The sequence below is a fragment of the Drosophila mauritiana genome, chromosome 2R, assembly GCF_004382145.1.
Source record: "Drosophila mauritiana strain mau12 chromosome 2R, ASM438214v1, whole genome shotgun sequence".
Classification (NCBI taxonomy): Eukaryota; Metazoa; Arthropoda; class Insecta; order Diptera; family Drosophilidae; genus Drosophila; species Drosophila mauritiana.
The window spans coordinates 10325447-10343538 of record NC_046668.1 but is presented as its reverse complement, the minus strand read 5'-3'; the positions used below and the strand labels follow the sequence as shown (position 1 = coordinate 10343538).

General features: G+C 45.6%; 5 protein-coding genes and 1 non-coding gene across 6 annotated transcripts; 2 read left to right on the top strand and 4 right to left on the bottom strand.

The window, feature by feature from the left end:
* Positions 1-141: 141 nt before the first annotated feature.
* LOC117136258 lies at positions 142-7807 on the top strand. Its single transcript, XM_033297076.1, has 9 exons — positions 142-466; positions 642-888; positions 1079-1300; positions 1369-1561; positions 4862-5005; positions 5165-5256; positions 5319-6675; positions 6967-7185; positions 7249-7807. The coding sequence occupies exons 1-9, from the start codon at positions 274-276 to the stop codon at positions 7657-7659; spliced, it is 3078 nt and encodes a 1025-aa protein (XP_033152967.1). The 5' UTR covers positions 142-273; the 3' UTR covers positions 7660-7807.
* Positions 2524-4417, bottom strand: LOC117136262 (zinc transporter ZIP11). Its single transcript, XM_033297080.1, has one exon. The coding sequence runs from the start codon at positions 3956-3958 to the stop codon at positions 2933-2935; it is 1026 nt and encodes a 341-aa protein (XP_033152971.1). The 5' UTR covers positions 3959-4417; the 3' UTR covers positions 2524-2932.
* A 490-nt stretch (positions 7808-8297) lies between the features above and the next one.
* On the bottom strand, positions 8298-11728 carry LOC117136260 (elongation factor 1-alpha 1). Its single transcript, XM_033297078.1, has 2 exons — positions 11623-11728; positions 8298-10270 (listed from the first exon to the last, which is right to left on the bottom strand). Exon 2 carries the CDS (start codon positions 10248-10250, stop codon positions 8859-8861), a length of 1392 nt encoding a protein of 463 aa, XP_033152969.1. The 5' UTR covers positions 10251-10270; positions 11623-11728; the 3' UTR covers positions 8298-8858.
* Positions 10616-10690, bottom strand: LOC117138769. The gene has a single exon (XR_004459270.1). It is a non-coding gene; the product is annotated as a small nucleolar RNA snR61/Z1/Z11 (small nucleolar RNA).
* Positions 11729-13165: 1437 nt separating the features above from the next.
* On the top strand, positions 13166-16449 carry LOC117136259 (protein disulfide-isomerase A3). Its single transcript, XM_033297077.1, has 4 exons — positions 13166-13463; positions 14725-15165; positions 15417-15530; positions 15595-16449. Exons 1-4 carry the CDS (start codon positions 13315-13317, stop codon positions 16358-16360), a joined length of 1470 nt encoding a protein of 489 aa, XP_033152968.1. The 5' UTR covers positions 13166-13314; the 3' UTR covers positions 16361-16449.
* On the bottom strand, positions 16033-18063 carry LOC117136261 (protein cutoff). Its single transcript, XM_033297079.1, has 4 exons — positions 17434-18063; positions 17238-17370; positions 16955-17168; positions 16033-16865 (listed from the first exon to the last, which is right to left on the bottom strand). The coding sequence occupies exons 1-4, from the start codon at positions 17969-17971 to the stop codon at positions 16596-16598; spliced, it is 1155 nt and encodes a 384-aa protein (XP_033152970.1). The 5' UTR covers positions 17972-18063; the 3' UTR covers positions 16033-16595.
* Positions 18064-18092: the final 29 nt, after the last annotated feature.

Genomic DNA, 18092 nt, shown 5'->3' with positions numbered 1-18092 from the left:
TACAAAATAAAAGTTCGCCAAATTTGTTATCGATCTAAAACCTTACGTGTACTAAAATCGGGGACCATCTTAAAACCAATCGATTTTTGTTTAGATCGATAGCGATTTCCAGTGTGCGATCTTGCATTAAAGAAACCCGGTCACACTGTCACATTTTGTTGCACTTTTTGTGAGGTTTGGATTAGAAAATTATTGGCGCGTCTTTTGCAGAGTTTTGCAACCGACTTCAGTGCAATAAGGAGCACCAGAGTGCGGAGCACATAGTCCGTGACCATGGACAAGTTTCTGCTGCGCAATCCCACGTGGAAGACGAAGACGTACGGATCGGTCGTGGCCAGTTCCGCCGCAGCCACCAAGAAAACAGCGGCGTCATCGATCCGCCGACCGTTGCAGGATTCAAATCTGGGCGACTTCAGGTCCAAAGCAGCGGCACCGTCTCCAAAATCTCTATCCCAGGCCCCGGCAGGTTGGCTGTGCATGCCTATTTTAGATTTTGAACACCCAACCCAGTAGTTTCAGTTCCGGATACGTAGCTCACCCAAAATTCGTAGTATTCAGAAAAAAAAAAACCAAAAAATAGCAGATAACCATGTCGACAAACGAACCGAGCATTACTAACAAGCTGCGTTCCCTCTTGCTAGATGACCAGGTGGCCAGGGATCGGCTGATGCTCAAGCCGGCATTGGCCGTCTCCAAAGCGATCAGCCAGCACCTTTCCGAGTTCCACCAGGACGAGAACGAGGTGGGAGCAGAAGGATCTGCAGCAACATCAGCTCCACCCATCGCAGCAACCACGCCAACCAGGCAGGAAGGACACTGGGCCCGACTGCAGCAAGATCTCAACAGCCCCAATGCTGCACTCCGACTGCGCGCCATTCGTGCATTAAAGTAAGGACCACATGTGGCTATTATTTATACAACCTAAATGTTAAATAGTAACAACAGCTTAGCTTCTCGACTAATCCCTCCTTTTAAAGTCATTTTATCCAATCTGATTCCTAGTAATATAATCTGATTTGAGAAGAAACTGATCATAATAAAAGAAATGCATTCGCTTCAACATTGTATACATTTTCAGAAGCCCCACCAAGTCGGCATACAATACCTTCGATGTGCCTTTAGCTGAACAAAGCATCATCACGATGGAAGAACGCAATCCCCAGGAGCCGCCCTCCCTCCCCGAGCTGCTCAAGGACATAGTCGTATATGTGGAGGTGCGAACTGGAAACGACAATCGCTCTGAGGGCGTGAAATCAATTATTGCCAAGATGGGAGCTCAGGTCAAAGATCGCCTAACGCGGTAAGCTAAGGGACTACAATTGATTGACTTAAAATAATCTATTAAAACATTTTTCGTTTGGCTCGTAGAACCACCACACACGTCGTCTTCAAGGATGGCCTGCTCTCCACCTATAAAAGGGCCACCGAATGGAATATACCAGTCGTATCCATTCTGTGGATTGAAGCTTGCAAGGTGCAGCTCAAAATATGCGATCCCAAGCAATTTCCAATCAGCAATATACGCATGTACGAGTATCCCGAACTCTTCGGCAAAATGCCGGTAAGTGATTACTAATTGTGGCTTCTGTCATACCATCGATCTTGTTTACATATTCAAATGTAGATAAATGGGGTTTAAGAAGGTTACTTTTAATTGGTACCATTCGACTTTATAATTTAACTTGCTGCCTTCTCATAATACATAGCTCACTGCAAAATACCCAATAATACTTTGCCAAAATAGGCGTGCATGTATGTAGATATTGGAAGTTGACTTATCAAGGTGTTCATACAACTTTAAATATTCTTATCAAATCATTATTTGTTAGGCCTAACAACTTCTCAAGAGCTTTATCAGATCTAAGACAATAATAAACTTCTTCGAGTTCATCAACTCTGCATTAGATTCCGGTTGGAAATAGCTTACAACTTACACTTAGTTTACAAAAGAAATAGTCTTTTAATTAGTCTAATCGTTGACACAATCAATTTATTGCCCTGCGGACACAGAAGCATTAACTCCACTTGAGATATGCCCCCAACTAATGGGCCATTCATGCCGCGTTTATGGTTTTATGGCGCACATAAAGAACTATATGGAAATTGTACAATAGATAGCAGCCAAGAGGTCTTATCGACCACTTTTCCTGATGACCACGATCACAGTGGGTGGACTGTGGCCCACGGCACTTGTGCGAGTACATACATACATATCTGAAATGATTAGTTAATCCAGAAAATGGCCGAACTGAAACGCAGGGCCGCGGGCCGTCTGAAACTGCACGTATCTCAAACACGGAATACGCGCAATATTGGGAACTCTTCGTGTCGGACAGATTCTTATCACTTATCACTGGCTGACAGCGAGTCAACCAGCTGTGTTGTTGGCCCTCCGGGTTATCTAATTGAATTTACTTGCTCTTATCAGCTATCGTACGGCCAAAGAAACGGCCAGGAAGTTGTCCGGACGGAGACAGCTACATTTGTGAGGTAAAAAAAGCGAGTGGGTGCAACTAAGAGATGTTCATTTGAATTCGTTTAGTTTATTACTTAGACATTAGACGGTTAAAAAAGACACAAGCTACTGGACGCCGGTGACAACTTAAAACCTAATTCACATGCACGTTTGTTTACAAATTTTCCTAGAACAGTTCATTTACATAACTCGCTGGGAATGCTGTACAGATACGTGTGCACAGATACACAATTGCACGTATGTCGTCGCGGCATCGCTGGTTGTCAAGCTTCTTTCTATAAAACTTACACTCTACGCTAGATTATTAGATTCTCGTTTGGGGCTGGTTCTGAGATTTGTACACAGCATGTTTCTATTTACAAGCCAGCAGAGTTTTGCGTTAAGTACAGTGGAATCTTTGAGTTTAGCACTAGCTTATGAAATCTGCGAGGCGGACGAAGGCGAGCCGTTGGCTCCTCACGACAGTGCCACCTCCAGACACATCATGATTAGGAAGCCGGACACAGTGCCCCACGTGGCGATCGTTCCATTTCCGCTGGCATGGGCCTCCGGCAGTATATCATCCGACACAATGTAGATCATGGCTCCGGCCGCAAAAGACAAGGCGTAGGGCAGGATTAGGTTGGCAAAGGTCACCGCCACGGCGCCCAGCACTCCGAAAATGGGCTCCACCATTCCGGACAGCTGTCCGTACCACAGAGCCCGCTTCACGCTGAATCCTGCAGCATGCAGTGGCAAGCTGACGGCCAATCCCTCGGGGAAGTTCTGAATGCCAATGCCAATGGCCAAATTGCGCGCTCTCTCAAATGTCGATGAGTTCGTGGAGCCAATGGCGCCAAAGCTTACGCCCACAGCCAGTCCTTCGGGAATGTTGTGGACCGTGATGGCCACGACCAAGAGCATAATCCTCTTCCACTGGGACAGGGCCTCCTCGGCACGCTGCTGCTCCTCGGGCGTGGTGTAGGTGCACTGCTCCATCTCGTTGATGCTAGCTCCCTTCTTTCGGCGCCTCGATTCGCCGCTGTGCTGCACGCTAAGACAATCGGAGAAGCTGTCCAGACTCTTAGAGGCCAACCTATCCGAGGCTAATCCATTGCGCTTAGAGTCCTCGATGGCTATGTCCGCCTTGGCTTTTGACTGCGTCATCTGGATCATCATGTTGGTGCTGTTAAGGCCCAGGTATGACATCAGTTTGTCGCATCCATAGACGAAGATCGATCCCAAGAGGAAGCCTCCAGCGACGGGCAGAAAGGCGTATACTCCGTACAAATGGGAACTCTCGGCCATTTCGATGGCCGGCTTGAGGAGTGACCAAAAGGAGGCTGCTATCATCACGCCAGCTGCGAATCCCAGGGCGGCGTCCAAAGACCTCCGCTGGTTACCCCGGACGAAGATCACTAGGGCGGCGCCAGCGGCGGTCAGTCCCCAGGTAAGCAGGGTGCCCAGCAGAGCCTGCGTGACGGGTCCATAGCCTGGAATCATCTTGCACAGTTAGAGCTGCTCTTCCGTGCCCGTCACCGGCTGGTATGGAATTGTACTCCCGAGAGTTGTTCGCGTGCACACAGACAGGGCGAACAAGTTTTCTTAATTGTTGCGCAGCGATTGTTTACCCCCACAGTTGGAAATGTGCCACGTTCTTGGGCACTGATTGCTGGGTAAACAAAACAACTGAGAACCAATTTCAATGGAGTTTTAGATTCTGTATGTTTCAAGGGAATCTCTGGAACACTTGTTGCTGCTTATCGTATTGTTTTTGCGGAATGCTATTGCGTTTCGGGCGGCGGGGCAATTTCGGGGGGACGCGTAATACTGACGGGTTGATAAAAAGGTCTACTAGCTCTACTAGAGCGCGTCGGAAAGTGATGAATGAGCCGCTGACTGAGCTGACAGCCCCACAAAAAGCAATTTTTATAGGGCCGCTGGCTGTGGGCCGCGGCAATCGATAGTTGTGTTATCGCTGGCATATATCGATAGACGGCGGCCGCTAGGGATGGCAATCGCAAGGCGCCTTTATGCAAAATTCGTAACCGAACTGCTACTAAGTCATTATTGCTCACCACGGATTTGACTTGTAATTTTAATAAATATCATTTGAAATTTATTTAACGCATTAGCGAGTACTATCGATTGCGACTTGATGGAACCATCCTCTCGGGCAGCGAGATGGTCTCATTGTAGATAAGAAAGTTTTCTATTTAAACAACGGGCCAGATATCACGTAGTTATAAACAAATAGCACAGTGTTTTCTAGTCAACATGACTGACAGAGTCGGGCAAAAAGTCGGCAGCATCCGCAGCATCAACAATAACACCAAAGGGCATGAGCTGCTCACTGTAGTTGCACCTACGCAGCCTTAACTAATTTTTAAATCCCATAATTCGCAGCGCGTTAAGTTCATGCAGCCGGACTCCGAGTTGAATCAGCGACCCCGCAAACGGCAAGGAACACCCACATCCTCCAAGGACAACGAGCCAGGATCGACTAACAAACGAGCCCAGACCGGAACTCCAACAACCACCACCCCAAAGGTAATTGAGCTCAGTAATAAATATTACAAATATGTATTATGAAATTTAGATATTTAAACTTTGTAGGCTTAAAAAGCATAGCTATTTTTTAAGCTTTGTATATAAGATACATTAGAATGTTTCTTTTGATTCAAGTATTCAATTTTTTTCCATTTTTAGAATGACATCAGCCGCTTTTTTAGAGCCATTAACCACAATAAACCATCGGATGATGAGGCAATTGAGTCGCCAGCCACCGAACTACTCAACAGGTTTGTACCTGTATGCCTGTACAAAAACCTTGTCTGCTAAATAAATAATTCTTTAACCATAGGATAAGCAGTGGCTGCTACACTCCTTTGCCAGCAGGGACCACTCCTCAGCTGATGGGAACCAATGGCAGTGGAGATGCGGTGGTCCAAAAGGTGCAGGCCCAAAAGAATTTGCAATTTGGAGAGCAGACAGACAGCAATACCCCCCAGGCAAAACCATCGAGCACTTCACGCCCACGGCGGAGCACAGTGGAACCGCCGCCGGTAATGACTCCACCAGTGCGCACCACTCGCCGACGCAGCTGCGTAGCTGAAATCAGCAGTCCCGCTTCAACGGATACGAGAATGACCCGCCGCAGAAGTTCGCTACTCACTTCCACGGTTATTCACGAAGCTGATCCAACTCAAACCGCAGTTGCAGAACCCAGAATGACTCGTCGCAGGAGCTCATTGCTAGGGATTGCCAAACAAGCAGAAGAAACCGCCCAAAGGCAAACCATTCAAACCATAACGGAGGAGCTGGCTCCCGTTGAAGAGAACAGGAATTCTATAATTATGGCCGAGACCAATATAATCAACAATACCGATTGTATTGAGCAATCCATTGAGATAACTGCCGTGGAGGCAGAAGCTTCTTTTAAAGCGGATAGACGTGGCACGCTCTATGCCTCAGAATGGATGGACATAAGTTCTCCTCGTCGGCGCAGCGTGGCCAGCTCCGAGCTGAGGCAGGACAACTTGGCTCCGAGGGCCAGACAGTCGCTCAGCGACGTGACTACTCAGACGTCCTTTTCGGTTGTTGAGCAGCAAGTGACGCCACTATTCAGCTCCACACGACTGCCCACAGGACAGTCCACGGGAAATCGCAGGCGAACTATTTTTAACATGGACATGGACGTGATCAACGAGAACATCGACAGAATGAACCAGTCACATCGAATGTCCCTAGCCTTGGCCAATACGGCGGAGCTGGGCGAGTCTCGCCAAGTCACCGAACAAGAGCCACCGCAAGCAGAGCCAGTCCCATCGCAAGAGCCCAAAAGGCGGCGCCTTTTCAATCCAAACGACGAGGTGGTCATTTCGCCAGCGATGACCAACAGAAAGAGTCGCTTGAGCATAACCGGATCATCGAACTCCGTGCAGAAGCGTCGACGCTCGCTAGCCACTCCCGTAAAATCTTCATCATCAGAGTTGTGTGCCACGACTCCTGTTTCCAAAGCCGTCACAACCAAGGAGGCAGAAAAGTCCAAGAGCAATACAGAGACATCTGAGGCTTCGTTGAATGCCGTTCCGGAAGTGGAGGAATCTATGTCAAACGCCGGGGAAGAGAATGAGAAGCCGAAGGGCAAATCACGTATACGGATTCGCACGCTAGTCCACACCAACATGCACCAGGAGCAGATCAACGTCATCCGCAAGGTTGGTAATACGACGGAATGACCAATACACCATCCACATCTCCCTCTGATTGTAACCGTTGTATAGCCAGTTTTCCAACTCCACTAATGGATTAGTTAGTAGTAAACCGTACTAGTTTGTAAATTAGCATATTCGCAAGTCGTTAATGGCCCATATTAATTATTGATTAAGCATAAACAACACTCGGTAGATTGGTAGCGCAGTCCCTCATTTGTAAAGCCTCCCGCACAGTTGAATAAACAATATCCGTGGCGGTTATAAATCCTAATCGAAAACCGCCTTCAATCCCAGGCCCTGCGCAAGTTACGCGGCATGCGGCTGGATCCCACCGTCACCCAACGCACCACCCACCTGGTTAGCCTGGAGCCGCGTCGTACCCTGAATCTCCTGCGCGGCTTGATGCGCGGAGTCTGGATCGTTAGCTACCAGTGGGTGTTGGCCTCCATTCGGGCAGGCAAGTGGATTGATGAAGAGCCCTATGAGCTGACCAGGTTTTCGCGTGCAATCGAGGTAAGCTCTATGCTCTCCCAGCAGTAGCTACTTACTAACTCAATTCCGTTTCTGTTCCTTCAGATTTGTCGTACAGAAAGGCAGGCCTTTGGCGTCCACTATCATTGTGAGTTGTTTCGCTTTATGGAGCCCTTCTATGTGTCCTCCCTCTGCCGACCGGTGCAGTTCAACAATATGAAGGAGCTGCTAATGCTGGGCGGCGCCACCCTGACCGAGAACCGCTTCAAGGCCAAGTACATCATCGGGGACAAGCGGCGCGCCGAAGACGATCGCGTCTATCTCGATCCGTACTGGGTGCTGGACAGCATCACGAATATGCAAATACAGCGCTTTGGCAAATACCTTATGAAGAGCGCCATTATCTCGGCCAGTGGGATCCGTTACGAGGATCCTAGGGAGCGCGATGAGGAGGACAATTCACAGAGAAGGCACCTTCACGACTTCGTCGATCCGCCGTTTGTGCTGGACAAATAGAGATCAGCGGGTGCATCCACTTCACTTTACTAATTATTGGCTAGAACACCCCGAGTACCATTTTCCCACACTGTTTCACCCTTTTGTGCAAATTACTCCAATGTAAATATAGTTATATTTAAATCCATATATATATTTTAAGATCTTACGTCCCCTCATCTTTGTTTATTTTCTAGGGCATTTTTTAATTTGTTTTTATACGGATTTTACGAAGGCAAGAACAATATATCCCATTACTTAAATATTAAAGAAAACACAAATTGTAAAAAAAAACACTTGTCTTTACTATATTACTGTTCCAAGTACGCATAAACCGTTATTTCTCCAAATGCAAAATAGATCAATGCATATTTCTCTATTTGCGATGAGAAATATGAGCCCCCAAACGCAATAAAAAGTATTAATTATTCAGATGCAATTACTCGCTTTATTTAACGATTGAGGTATTTGTTGTCAGATTCAATTGTTGTACTCTTCGACTAGCTCTTGTTTGTACTTTGTGGCATCGACGATAAGTGAACTTGGAGTTGGGGACGATCGATCATGGCGCTGAAAATCGGGAGGCAACAACCAAAAAGAGAGTGCTCTTTTACGGGCTGGGTGGTAAAAACAAAAGAAATACAAAAATAGGGTTTTTATTTTTTTTGTAAATATAGTTATCGCTTCTATTCTGGTTCTTTTCTTGTGTACAAAGTAGTGTGTGCAAAAGTAGGGTAAGATAAATGATACATATCAAAGTATAAAGGTTAATTTAAACGATATCATAAATGCTACAGAGGATTCCTATATATGATATAATGACGAAGTCAACTTCGTGTATCATATCATATGTAGTAAACTAAAGATCGACGGGGAAGTGGATGAGGAGTGGATGCATAAATGCAAGTGTTTTTCCCAGTGTGCACTCTTATCCTTGGGATCCACCGTTTCCCAATTTAGGCGGCCTCGTCTGCATTTAGCATTCGTATCCGTCGAAACTCCTTTCGATGGAAGAAATTAAACTTATGCTTCTGCTGGAACATCATCTTATCGGTCATCATGCGCAGGACAGGTGTTGGTGTTATACTACTATTGTGTTCGCTGCTGCTGTTGCTGGTATTATTGAGTGGTGTTGTTGGCTGCATTATGATGTTGGTTATATGCTTGTTGTTGCTGCTACTATCGTGTGTTGTTGTTGTTGTTGAGTGGAAGCAAACCAGCTACTTCTTGCCCTTGGTGGCCTTCTCGGCGGCCTTGGTGACCTTGCCACCGGAGGCATCCTTGAAGTTGACAGCCTTGATGACACCGACAGCCACGGTCTGCCTCATGTCACGCACAGCGAAGCGACCCAGAGGGGGGAACTCCTGGAAGGCCTCCACGCACAGGGGCTTGGAGGGCACCAGGTTGACGATGGCAGCATCGCCAGACTTGATGAACTTGGGGTTCTCCTCGGTGGTCTTGCCGGAACGACGGTCGACCTTCTCCTTGATCTCAGCGAACTTGCAAGCAATGTGAGCGGTGTGGCAATCCAACACGGGGGTGTAGCCGTTGGCGATCTGACCGGGGTGGTTCAGCACGATGACCTGGGCGGTGAAGTCGGCGGCTCCCTTGGGGGGGTTAGCCTTGGAGTCACCGGCAACGTAGCCACGACGCAGCTCCTTCACGGACACGTTCTTGACGTTGAAGCCAACGTTGTCTCCGGGAACGGCCTCCTGCAGGGCCTCGTGGTGCATCTCCACGGACTTGACCTCAGTGGTGATGTTAGCAGGGGCGAAGACCACAACGGTACCGGGCTTCAGCACACCAGTCTCCACACGGCCCACGGGTACTGTTCCAATACCGCCAATTTTGTACACATCCTGCAGGGGCAGACGCAGGGCCTTGTCGGTGGGACGGGCTGGGGGAAGGATGGCATCGAGGGCATCGATCAGGGTCTTGCCGTCAGCGTTACCCTCCTTGCGCTCCACCTTCCATCCCTTGAACCAGGGCATGTTGGTAGAGGGTTCCAACATGTTGTCGCCGTGCCATCCGGAAATGGGCACGAAGGCAACGGCGGCTGGGTTGTAGCCGATCTTCTTGATGTAAGAGGACACTTCCTTCTTGATTTCCTCATAACGGGCCTCGCTGTATGGGGGCTCGGACGAGTCCATCTTGTTCACACCAACGATCAGCTGCTTCACACCCAGGGTGAAGGCGAGCAGGGCGTGCTCGCGAGTCTGGCCGTTCTTCGAGATACCGGCCTCGAATTCTCCGGTTCCGGCGGCGACAATCAGCACGGCGCAATCGGCCTGCGAGGTACCAGTGATCATGTTCTTGATGAAATCCCTGTGTCCGGGGGCATCAATGATGGTCACGTAGTACTTGGCAGTCTCGAACTTCCACAGGGCGATATCGATGGTGATACCACGCTCGCGCTCAGCCTTCAACTTATCCAAAACCCAGGCGTACTTGAAGGATCCCTTTCCCATCTCCTGGGCCTCCTTCTCGAACTTCTCGATGGTACGCTTGTCGATACCACCGCACTTGTAGATCAAGTGTCCGGTGGTGGTCGACTTACCGGAATCGACGTGTCCGATCACGACAATGTTGATGTGAATCTTTTCCTTGCCCATGTTGGATGATTACACGATGGCTGTTGTGTGTATTCGAGTGTGTTGGACGGAACGGAACGTTGGAACATTGGAAGGTTGCAGGGTTCGGCGGGTTTGCGAGCAAGAGAGGTTGGAATAAACAAAGGGTAAAACAATTCGTTAGCATTCGGTGGGATTACAACTACAATTATTAGTGGGTATAACATTTTCTCATTTTCCTAGCGTACGTTCGACTTCTGTTTGCATGCCCGAGCACAACCTAACCTCAAACTCTGGCAGCCGTACAAAACGTGTTTTTTGAGGTTAGGTTCAGTGCCCGCATGTATGGGTGTGGGTAAAACGGAATATGAGCGTGCAAATAAAATTCCATATGGAAACTCGATTTTGTTTCAGTGATTTTGGTATTTTTGCTTTCGTCAACTGTCTTCAGTAGCAGAACTGAAAAATCATCATCATGTAAAATCGAAGAGTCCAAAGGAAAATTCCAGCAAATTTAATTCGCAAATACACATGTGCTTATCTGCCTATTTGTGTGTATATCTATGCCTGTGTATGTGTGTGACGCTGTTGCCGGCCGGAGGAAAAGTAAGAGAGGAAGAGAGAGAGAGACCAAAATGGCGGATGTGCATTAGTGTGCGTGTGTGACTTGTACAAATGCAAGCGATCTCGCCGCGGTGGCACAATTGGTAATTGGAAAGAAATGGAAAAGAGAGGGGCACACAACGAATTAATCAAGAACGTAGTGCAGCGGCAGCCATTTTACCAAAACCAATTATGGAGGTGGTTGGAAATGGCGAAATAGCTGATGCGAGTGCCATTTCACCAGATATGCTAATGGGCTGGAAACCCGAAAAAGCACATTTTTTTCGCTTGTTGCCAGGTGAATTTTTTCGCCCACTTGACTCACGCCACTGGGTCGCCATTTTAAAATTCCATGCCGCAAAAAGAAAGAACAAGGAATATCTATAGGCCATGACAAAGGCAAGGGAGAAAGCACGTTTTTCTTCTCGGGCTAATGAGCACATCTGGTGGATGACCTCTGTGTCCGCGTGGGCGTGGCAAGGTAATTACACACTAATTGCACCATATTGCAGGGCGAAAATGCGGAAGAAAAAGCCGGAAAATAATTCTGCAAATGCGAAAATACTTGCTAAAAGCGTTCACGCCAGTTTTTCGACTTTGCAGACTTGCCACGTGTTTGCTTCTATGGCCACCTTTCACTTTGGAAAACCGCAGTTAGAGGTTATCTTCGGGTTTATCACACACACAAAGGAAAAACACTGGAAATATGCACAAATTCGGCGTCTCAGCTGCATATTTGTTTATAAATTGTTTTTTGGCTGCAGTCCCGTTGCAGAAATCACTTAAGTATAGCCTCACAGGTAAAACTTACTCTCGAATAAGCTGAATGAGAAATCACGAAGTCTAAGCGGCGACGGATTCGAACAAAGTGAACGAGCGTTCGGCAGAGCTCAGCACAGGAAGCCTCGTTTGACAATTGGTGTGACCGAAGCTGCGCAACTGTCAAACGAGCAGAAACACTGTTCCCACTACGGTGTTTCCACTACGCGTGAATGAAGCACTTCACTTTATTGAAATTTAAGGAAACTAAACAGTGATGAAAGTGGCATAATACAATAACCCAACGATTGAGGGATGTAAAAAAACATTGTTTGCTCATCATTGTTTTTGTATACAAAATTAAATAAAAAGATTCTCAATTGAATTGCAACCAATGAATCAGTGATTCCAAAAATATATTCTACAAATCGATGTCTATAATTTCTATAAGTAATATTCTTAATTTGTAAAAACAAGAACAATTGCATAAGTAGTCCGCATTATGAACGAATGTCTTAGACTAGAACCTGCCACTTTAATTTGTATGTGAACCCTAATTGAGGTACAAATGTTATATTCATACGGCTTATCACATTTGATTTATTTAGCTACCGGACAAGTTTAAATATTAAAATAACCTTGAGATCGTTCAAATTGATGAAATAAAAGGTTTAAGCTTGTAATACGTATCATTTATTTATAAGTTTTTTGGCGTCCGTAGCTACAACTAAATATAAATAATTTGGTATTGTATCAATTTATTTTATTTATACAATATTGTATAAAATTTAAAACCTAAGATTCACGTTTAAATACTACATCAACCCTAATTGAGGTACAAATGTTATATTCATACGGCTTTTCGCATTTGCTTTATTTAGCTACCGGACAAGTTTAGATAATAATAAAAACTTGAGATCGTTTAAATTTATAAAAAAAAAGTTTAAGCATCGATCGGTTGCTTCAACTAAACATAAATAATTTGGTATTGTATCAATTTATTCAATATTGTATAAAATTTAAAACTTAAGATCTCACGCTTAAATATTTTTTTTTTTTAATTCATCAGAATGCATATATTTAATTGAATTTGTAACTTACTGCTTAATATATTTTGTTAGACTATTTTTTCACTCACTTTTCACTTGTACTCAATAAATTTTTTCATTGTGAATAGAATATTAGTAGTCAGCATGCCCCTTATATAGGACTCTATTAAAAGATCTTAAGTGCTTTCCTAATTTTGTGAAATTAATTAATTAGTAATTAATAATATGATTATTATTATGCTTGCGAAATCAGTTATCAATAAATACAATTACCATCTTTTATGAAATGATAATTTGACAATATTTTATCATAATCGCTATCATTTAAATTAATTTATATCTAGATCACACCTTTTCTGTGTGAATGGAAAGAAGTATAACTAAAGCATTTAAAATCCACACATATAGTCATTAGTCATAAATAAATGATGAACTATCTTTATTTATTGTTTATATCAGGAAAGCTCATAACTGAGAGCTTTTTCCGACTTTAGACATTTTTGGCCTAGCCACACCTGGCCACACTCGGACGAAACAGAATAAGAAGCGACGTGGCGAAAGAGGCACAAAGCGAACTCAATCGTTGAAAAATACCGAACCGGTCCGGTACTCAGTTTTTTGTTGTAGAAGTAGGCGGTCGACGGCCTAGTTGAACTTGAATTATTCACCGATATCGCTTCAAGTGAACTCCAATAATGATGTGGCGCCTCGCTGGAGTGCTCCTACTGGGCTTCATCGCCATCTCGTCCGGAGCGGAGCAGGATGTCCTGGAACTGGGGGACGACGACTTCGCCACCACCCTGAAACAACACGAGACGACGCTAGTCATGTTCTATGCCCCCTGGTGAGTTAGTGAGTGGGCGTGGCCGGGCGCCTTCCTACGCCAAATGCATTGCGTGTGCGATTCGCGTCTAATCCGCTTGTTGCGTCCGCAACTTAATTCGATTCCCAATGCCCAGTGCCGCCCGATGCCCGATTTTCCGGCCATCGCAAGCGCAAAGTACACGTCAGCGTTTGCTTTGCCGGCAAATAAAGAAGGAACGAGTGGCGGAACGAAACGAGACGCAAAGAGAGGGGCAATGATGACATGCCAGTATTGGTGCCGTCAGCCATTTTAGAGCGCGGGGTGCCAAAGTGCCAAGTTGGTACAATCTCCGTGCAATTGCTCCTCCACTTGTCCACTGGCTAATGATAGTGAGCAGGCATAGGGCCCAGTGTACATTGCGTATCTTTTATTATAGTTTCTTATGCCTATGCATTATACCCATAATCCCAGGAATGTGTAATTCTAAGGGTCTTGTTAACTCAGATTTTGCTTGAAACTGGTTATCATAGTCTGAAACACTCACAGTTCGCATACAAATGTAATTTCCCATTAAAACTTCAATTTTTTAATTGCCTGCCTACTCAGAAAGTTATGCTGATTGTGCCATAAATTTCTCATTTCAGTGGACACATTTTTAACTTATATCGTTATCCACACACTGAACACAATCACCTTTTAATACATTTTTGTTTAGTACATAACACATATTTACTGTGCCTATTTACTCTCTTTTGAGCCATTTGTTTGCCCATTATCAGGGGTAAACTATAAACTCACACTTGGACAATGAACTAGGTAAATTATTAGCTCTTTTTGCCGGCCGGCTTTCGAAATCCCCAAAGAGCTGTTGAACTACTTGGCATGGAAACTTGATGCCCTCATGACGAACCTTATCAGCATTCATGCATAAATACATAGGGAGGAAGTTGAAAAAGTTGTATACTGCAATAAAACTACTCTTCTCATTATAACATAATTAACTTAGGGCACCACTTATCTTTATCAAAAATGAATTATTATCTGCACTGCTAAAGAACAGACTATACTCTGCCTTTTAATATAAGTACCAAGTCGTTTTTCTCTCTGTACACCTAATGGGCACTTGTACTTGTGTGATAAGGCAGTTGATAATTCCAGCAGCCTAACTTTAATTACAAGCTAGTTTTTTTTGGGAACTTGTCTTCCCGTTGCCCTGATAACAAATGATGAATTAGATAGTATTTTTACCAACATAATGTTTAAGTGACGTGTCCTAACAGAGTGCTTTTTCCTGTTTAAGGTGCGGCCACTGCAAGCGATTGAAGCCCGAGTACGCCAAGGCGGCGGAGATCGTGAAAGACGATGATCCGCCAATCAAACTGGCCAAGGTTGACTGTACGGAAGCTGGAAAGGAAACGTGCAGCAAGTACTCCGTCAGCGGCTACCCAACGCTGAAGATCTTCCGTCAGGATGAGGTGTCGCAGGACTACAATGGACCACGCGAAGCCAGCGGCATTGCCAAGTACATGCGCGCCCAAGTGGGACCCGCCTCAAAGACCGTGCGCACCGTTGCCGAGCTGAAGAAGTTCCTGGACACCAAGGACACCACGCTGTTCGGCTACTTCAGCGACAGCGACTCCAAGCTGGCCAAGATTTTCCTGAAGTTCGCCGATAAGAACCGTGAGAAGTACCGCTTTGGACATTCCAGCGAAAAGGAAGTCCTCGAAAAGCAGGGCGAAACGTAAGTGGAGGCTCTAATCAAGACTCATACATCGGTCTATTATGTGGTTTTTTGTTTTATATATTTTATAAGTGTTAATAAACTAGAGCCTAATTGGGATTTTCATATTTGTTTAAATGTAATGAAAGGTTCATCTACTTCATTGTTCATTTAACTTGCTCCAAAGAGCTTACACTTTTAGGTTTTTATGTTAAAATGTCTATTAACTGTAAGTAATTAAAATATCTGTGATGCTTTTCAATCCCTTCCAGCGACAAGATTGTGCTTATTCGTGCGCCCCATTTGAGCAACAAGTTCGAGTCATCTTCTATTAAGTTCGAGGGTAGCTCCGAGTCCGATCTGTCTACCTTTGTCAAGGAGAACTTGTAAGTAGTTTGGAAATGTTGTTACCTTCTGGCGCATGTGCACTATTATTGGTCTCTACTCCAGCCATGGTCTTGTGGGACACCGCACTCAGGATTCGGTCAAGGACTTCCAGAACCCCTTGATCACTGCCTACTACAGCGTGGACTACCAGAAGAACCCCAAGGGAACGAACTACTGGCGCAACCGTGTGCTCAAGGTGGCCAAGGAGTTTGTGGGTCAAATCAACTTTGCGATCGCCTCCAAGGATGACTTCCAGCATGAGTTGAACGAGTACGGCTACGATTTCGTTGGCGACAAGCCAGTGGTATTGGCTCGCGACGAAAAGAATCTCAAATACGCCCTGAAGGACGAGTTCTCAGTGGAGAATCTGCAGGACTTCGTCGAGAAGCTGCTGGCGAATGAGCTGGAGCCGTACATTAAGAGTGAGCCTATTCCCGAGTCGAACGACACTCCCGTCAAGGTGGCCGTCGCCAAGAACTTCGACGATCTGGTTATCAACAACGGCAAAGACACGCTGATTGAGTTCTACGCCCCATGGTGCGGCCACTGCAAGAAGCTGACTCCCATCTACGAGGAGCTGGCCGAGAAGCTGCAGGACGAAGATGTGGCCATCGTCAAGATGGACGCCACCGCCAACGACGTGCCGCCGGAGTTCAACGTGCGCGGCTTCCCCACCCTCTTCTGGCTGCCCAAGGACGCCAAGAACAAGCCAGTCAGCTACAACGGAGGTCGCGAGGTAGATGACTTCCTTAAGTACATCGCCAAGGAGGCGACCACAGAACTGAAGGGCTTCGACCGCAGCGGCAAGCCCAAGAAGACCGAGCTCTAAGCTGCACGCCGGGTTGAACTGGCCGCCAACTAGCATTTCCATATTTTTGTAAAATCGAATGCATTCTCCACAATACTTGAGCAAAAAAATGTATTAAATTATTTGATAGTGATGAAACGCGTACGAACACAATTTGATGATTATGTCGCAATAAACTTAAATCTTCATTTAATTAGTTAACCACTTTTGTTGTTCTGTTATTAAGGTATTCACATTTCTTTGTAATTGCTCAATGTTATTGGTAAACTGTGGAAGACATGGTTTGCAAATTCGGTGTCTTCCACATATCGGTTGTGTGATCGTCCAGCATCATCCGGAACCAGTCCGAAAGGAACGTGTATTGACTGCGCCCTCGCAAGCTCTCGTATGATATTGTTCCTTGGCGCGCGTCGAACTGAAATAGGTATACGGTGCTGGGACAGTCGATCGGCGCCATAACTTGGGAAATACAAGTGAGTAGGTGAACCATGAAGTTGGCGCACACTGTGGTCGACCAATCTTTTTCCTGTAAATGAAAAGAACAGGAAATGTTCCTCGGATGTTACAAAACTGAGCAATAAACTTGCATAAAATGCTTCATTTAGGTATACTAACGCAAGACTTCCATAAATCCCCCACCAAAGTCTTTTCAATGTTGTGCACATGGGCGTTTTCATCGCGGTGGGCTATATAGAGGCTATCGATTCCCAGCAGAAAACACTTGACCCACCACTTAAGGGCCTCTGTGCGATTGTGCACTGACCAATCCAGTCGACTCATGCACATAGGGCGTATCTGCAGGTCTACCCAGCTTGGAGCAGACCCATTCCTTAAAATCGGAAACTGAATGGTTTAGCAATGCAGCTTGTAAGCCTGGGAAGCTTTGGCAAAGACTTACAATGTTGTGCTTGGCATCTCGGCTAGTACTGGCGAATCAAATAGCACTCGGACACCATTCAAATTAAAGGAAAAGACACCATGAAAGCGTAAATGTTCTTCAGAAGATTGATGGTGCATCTCAATGCCGTTCTCTAAAAGAATACAAAATACGTTATCAATTTGAAGGTAGATGGATGTTTCATGAGACTTCGTACCAAATACACAATGGGTTCGAAGCTTCCTAAGCCATAATTCTTGCATGACCCTCTTCAGATTGTCTTCATTAAAGGGGTCGGGTCGTTCGAGATCAATGCGGCAGATGTACATTGTGTTGCGATAGCGGGTAACACCCAGAGACCATCCAGTCTTCTTTTCGTAGGGAGCACACATCATCAGCTCCAGAACTTCGCTGGTGCACACTATATTTGCATTTAGCTGTGCCTGCTGGTTGTTTCCTACCATAACGTACATGTGTGACGAAGATTCTATAAACTGGAGCATGTTGTCCAGAAAAATTTTGGGCTTCTTTTCCAGCTTCGGCGGTGAATCTTCGTACCGTAGAGAAATGGGAAATTTGATGGTTGGCGGTACCACGACACAGGGCACTTTTTGAGAATTCGGTTCAAATTGCCCGTTTGTCGACCAGACGAAACAGCCAATCGAAATGGGCTTGGTAATAGTTGGAAATACCATCTTGGGCTTATCCACCCAGGAGTGAGCCTGGATGTTCAATATTTGGTAATTAGAATTCATCTTAAAAACGATTCTGGTAAGATTTTCTGGGAAAGACGGATGTTAAACTTTGGCTCGCGCTAGGAAAACGAACAGTTGCCTTGGGCATATGGCAACGCCAAATGAGTCTCCATTTATATTC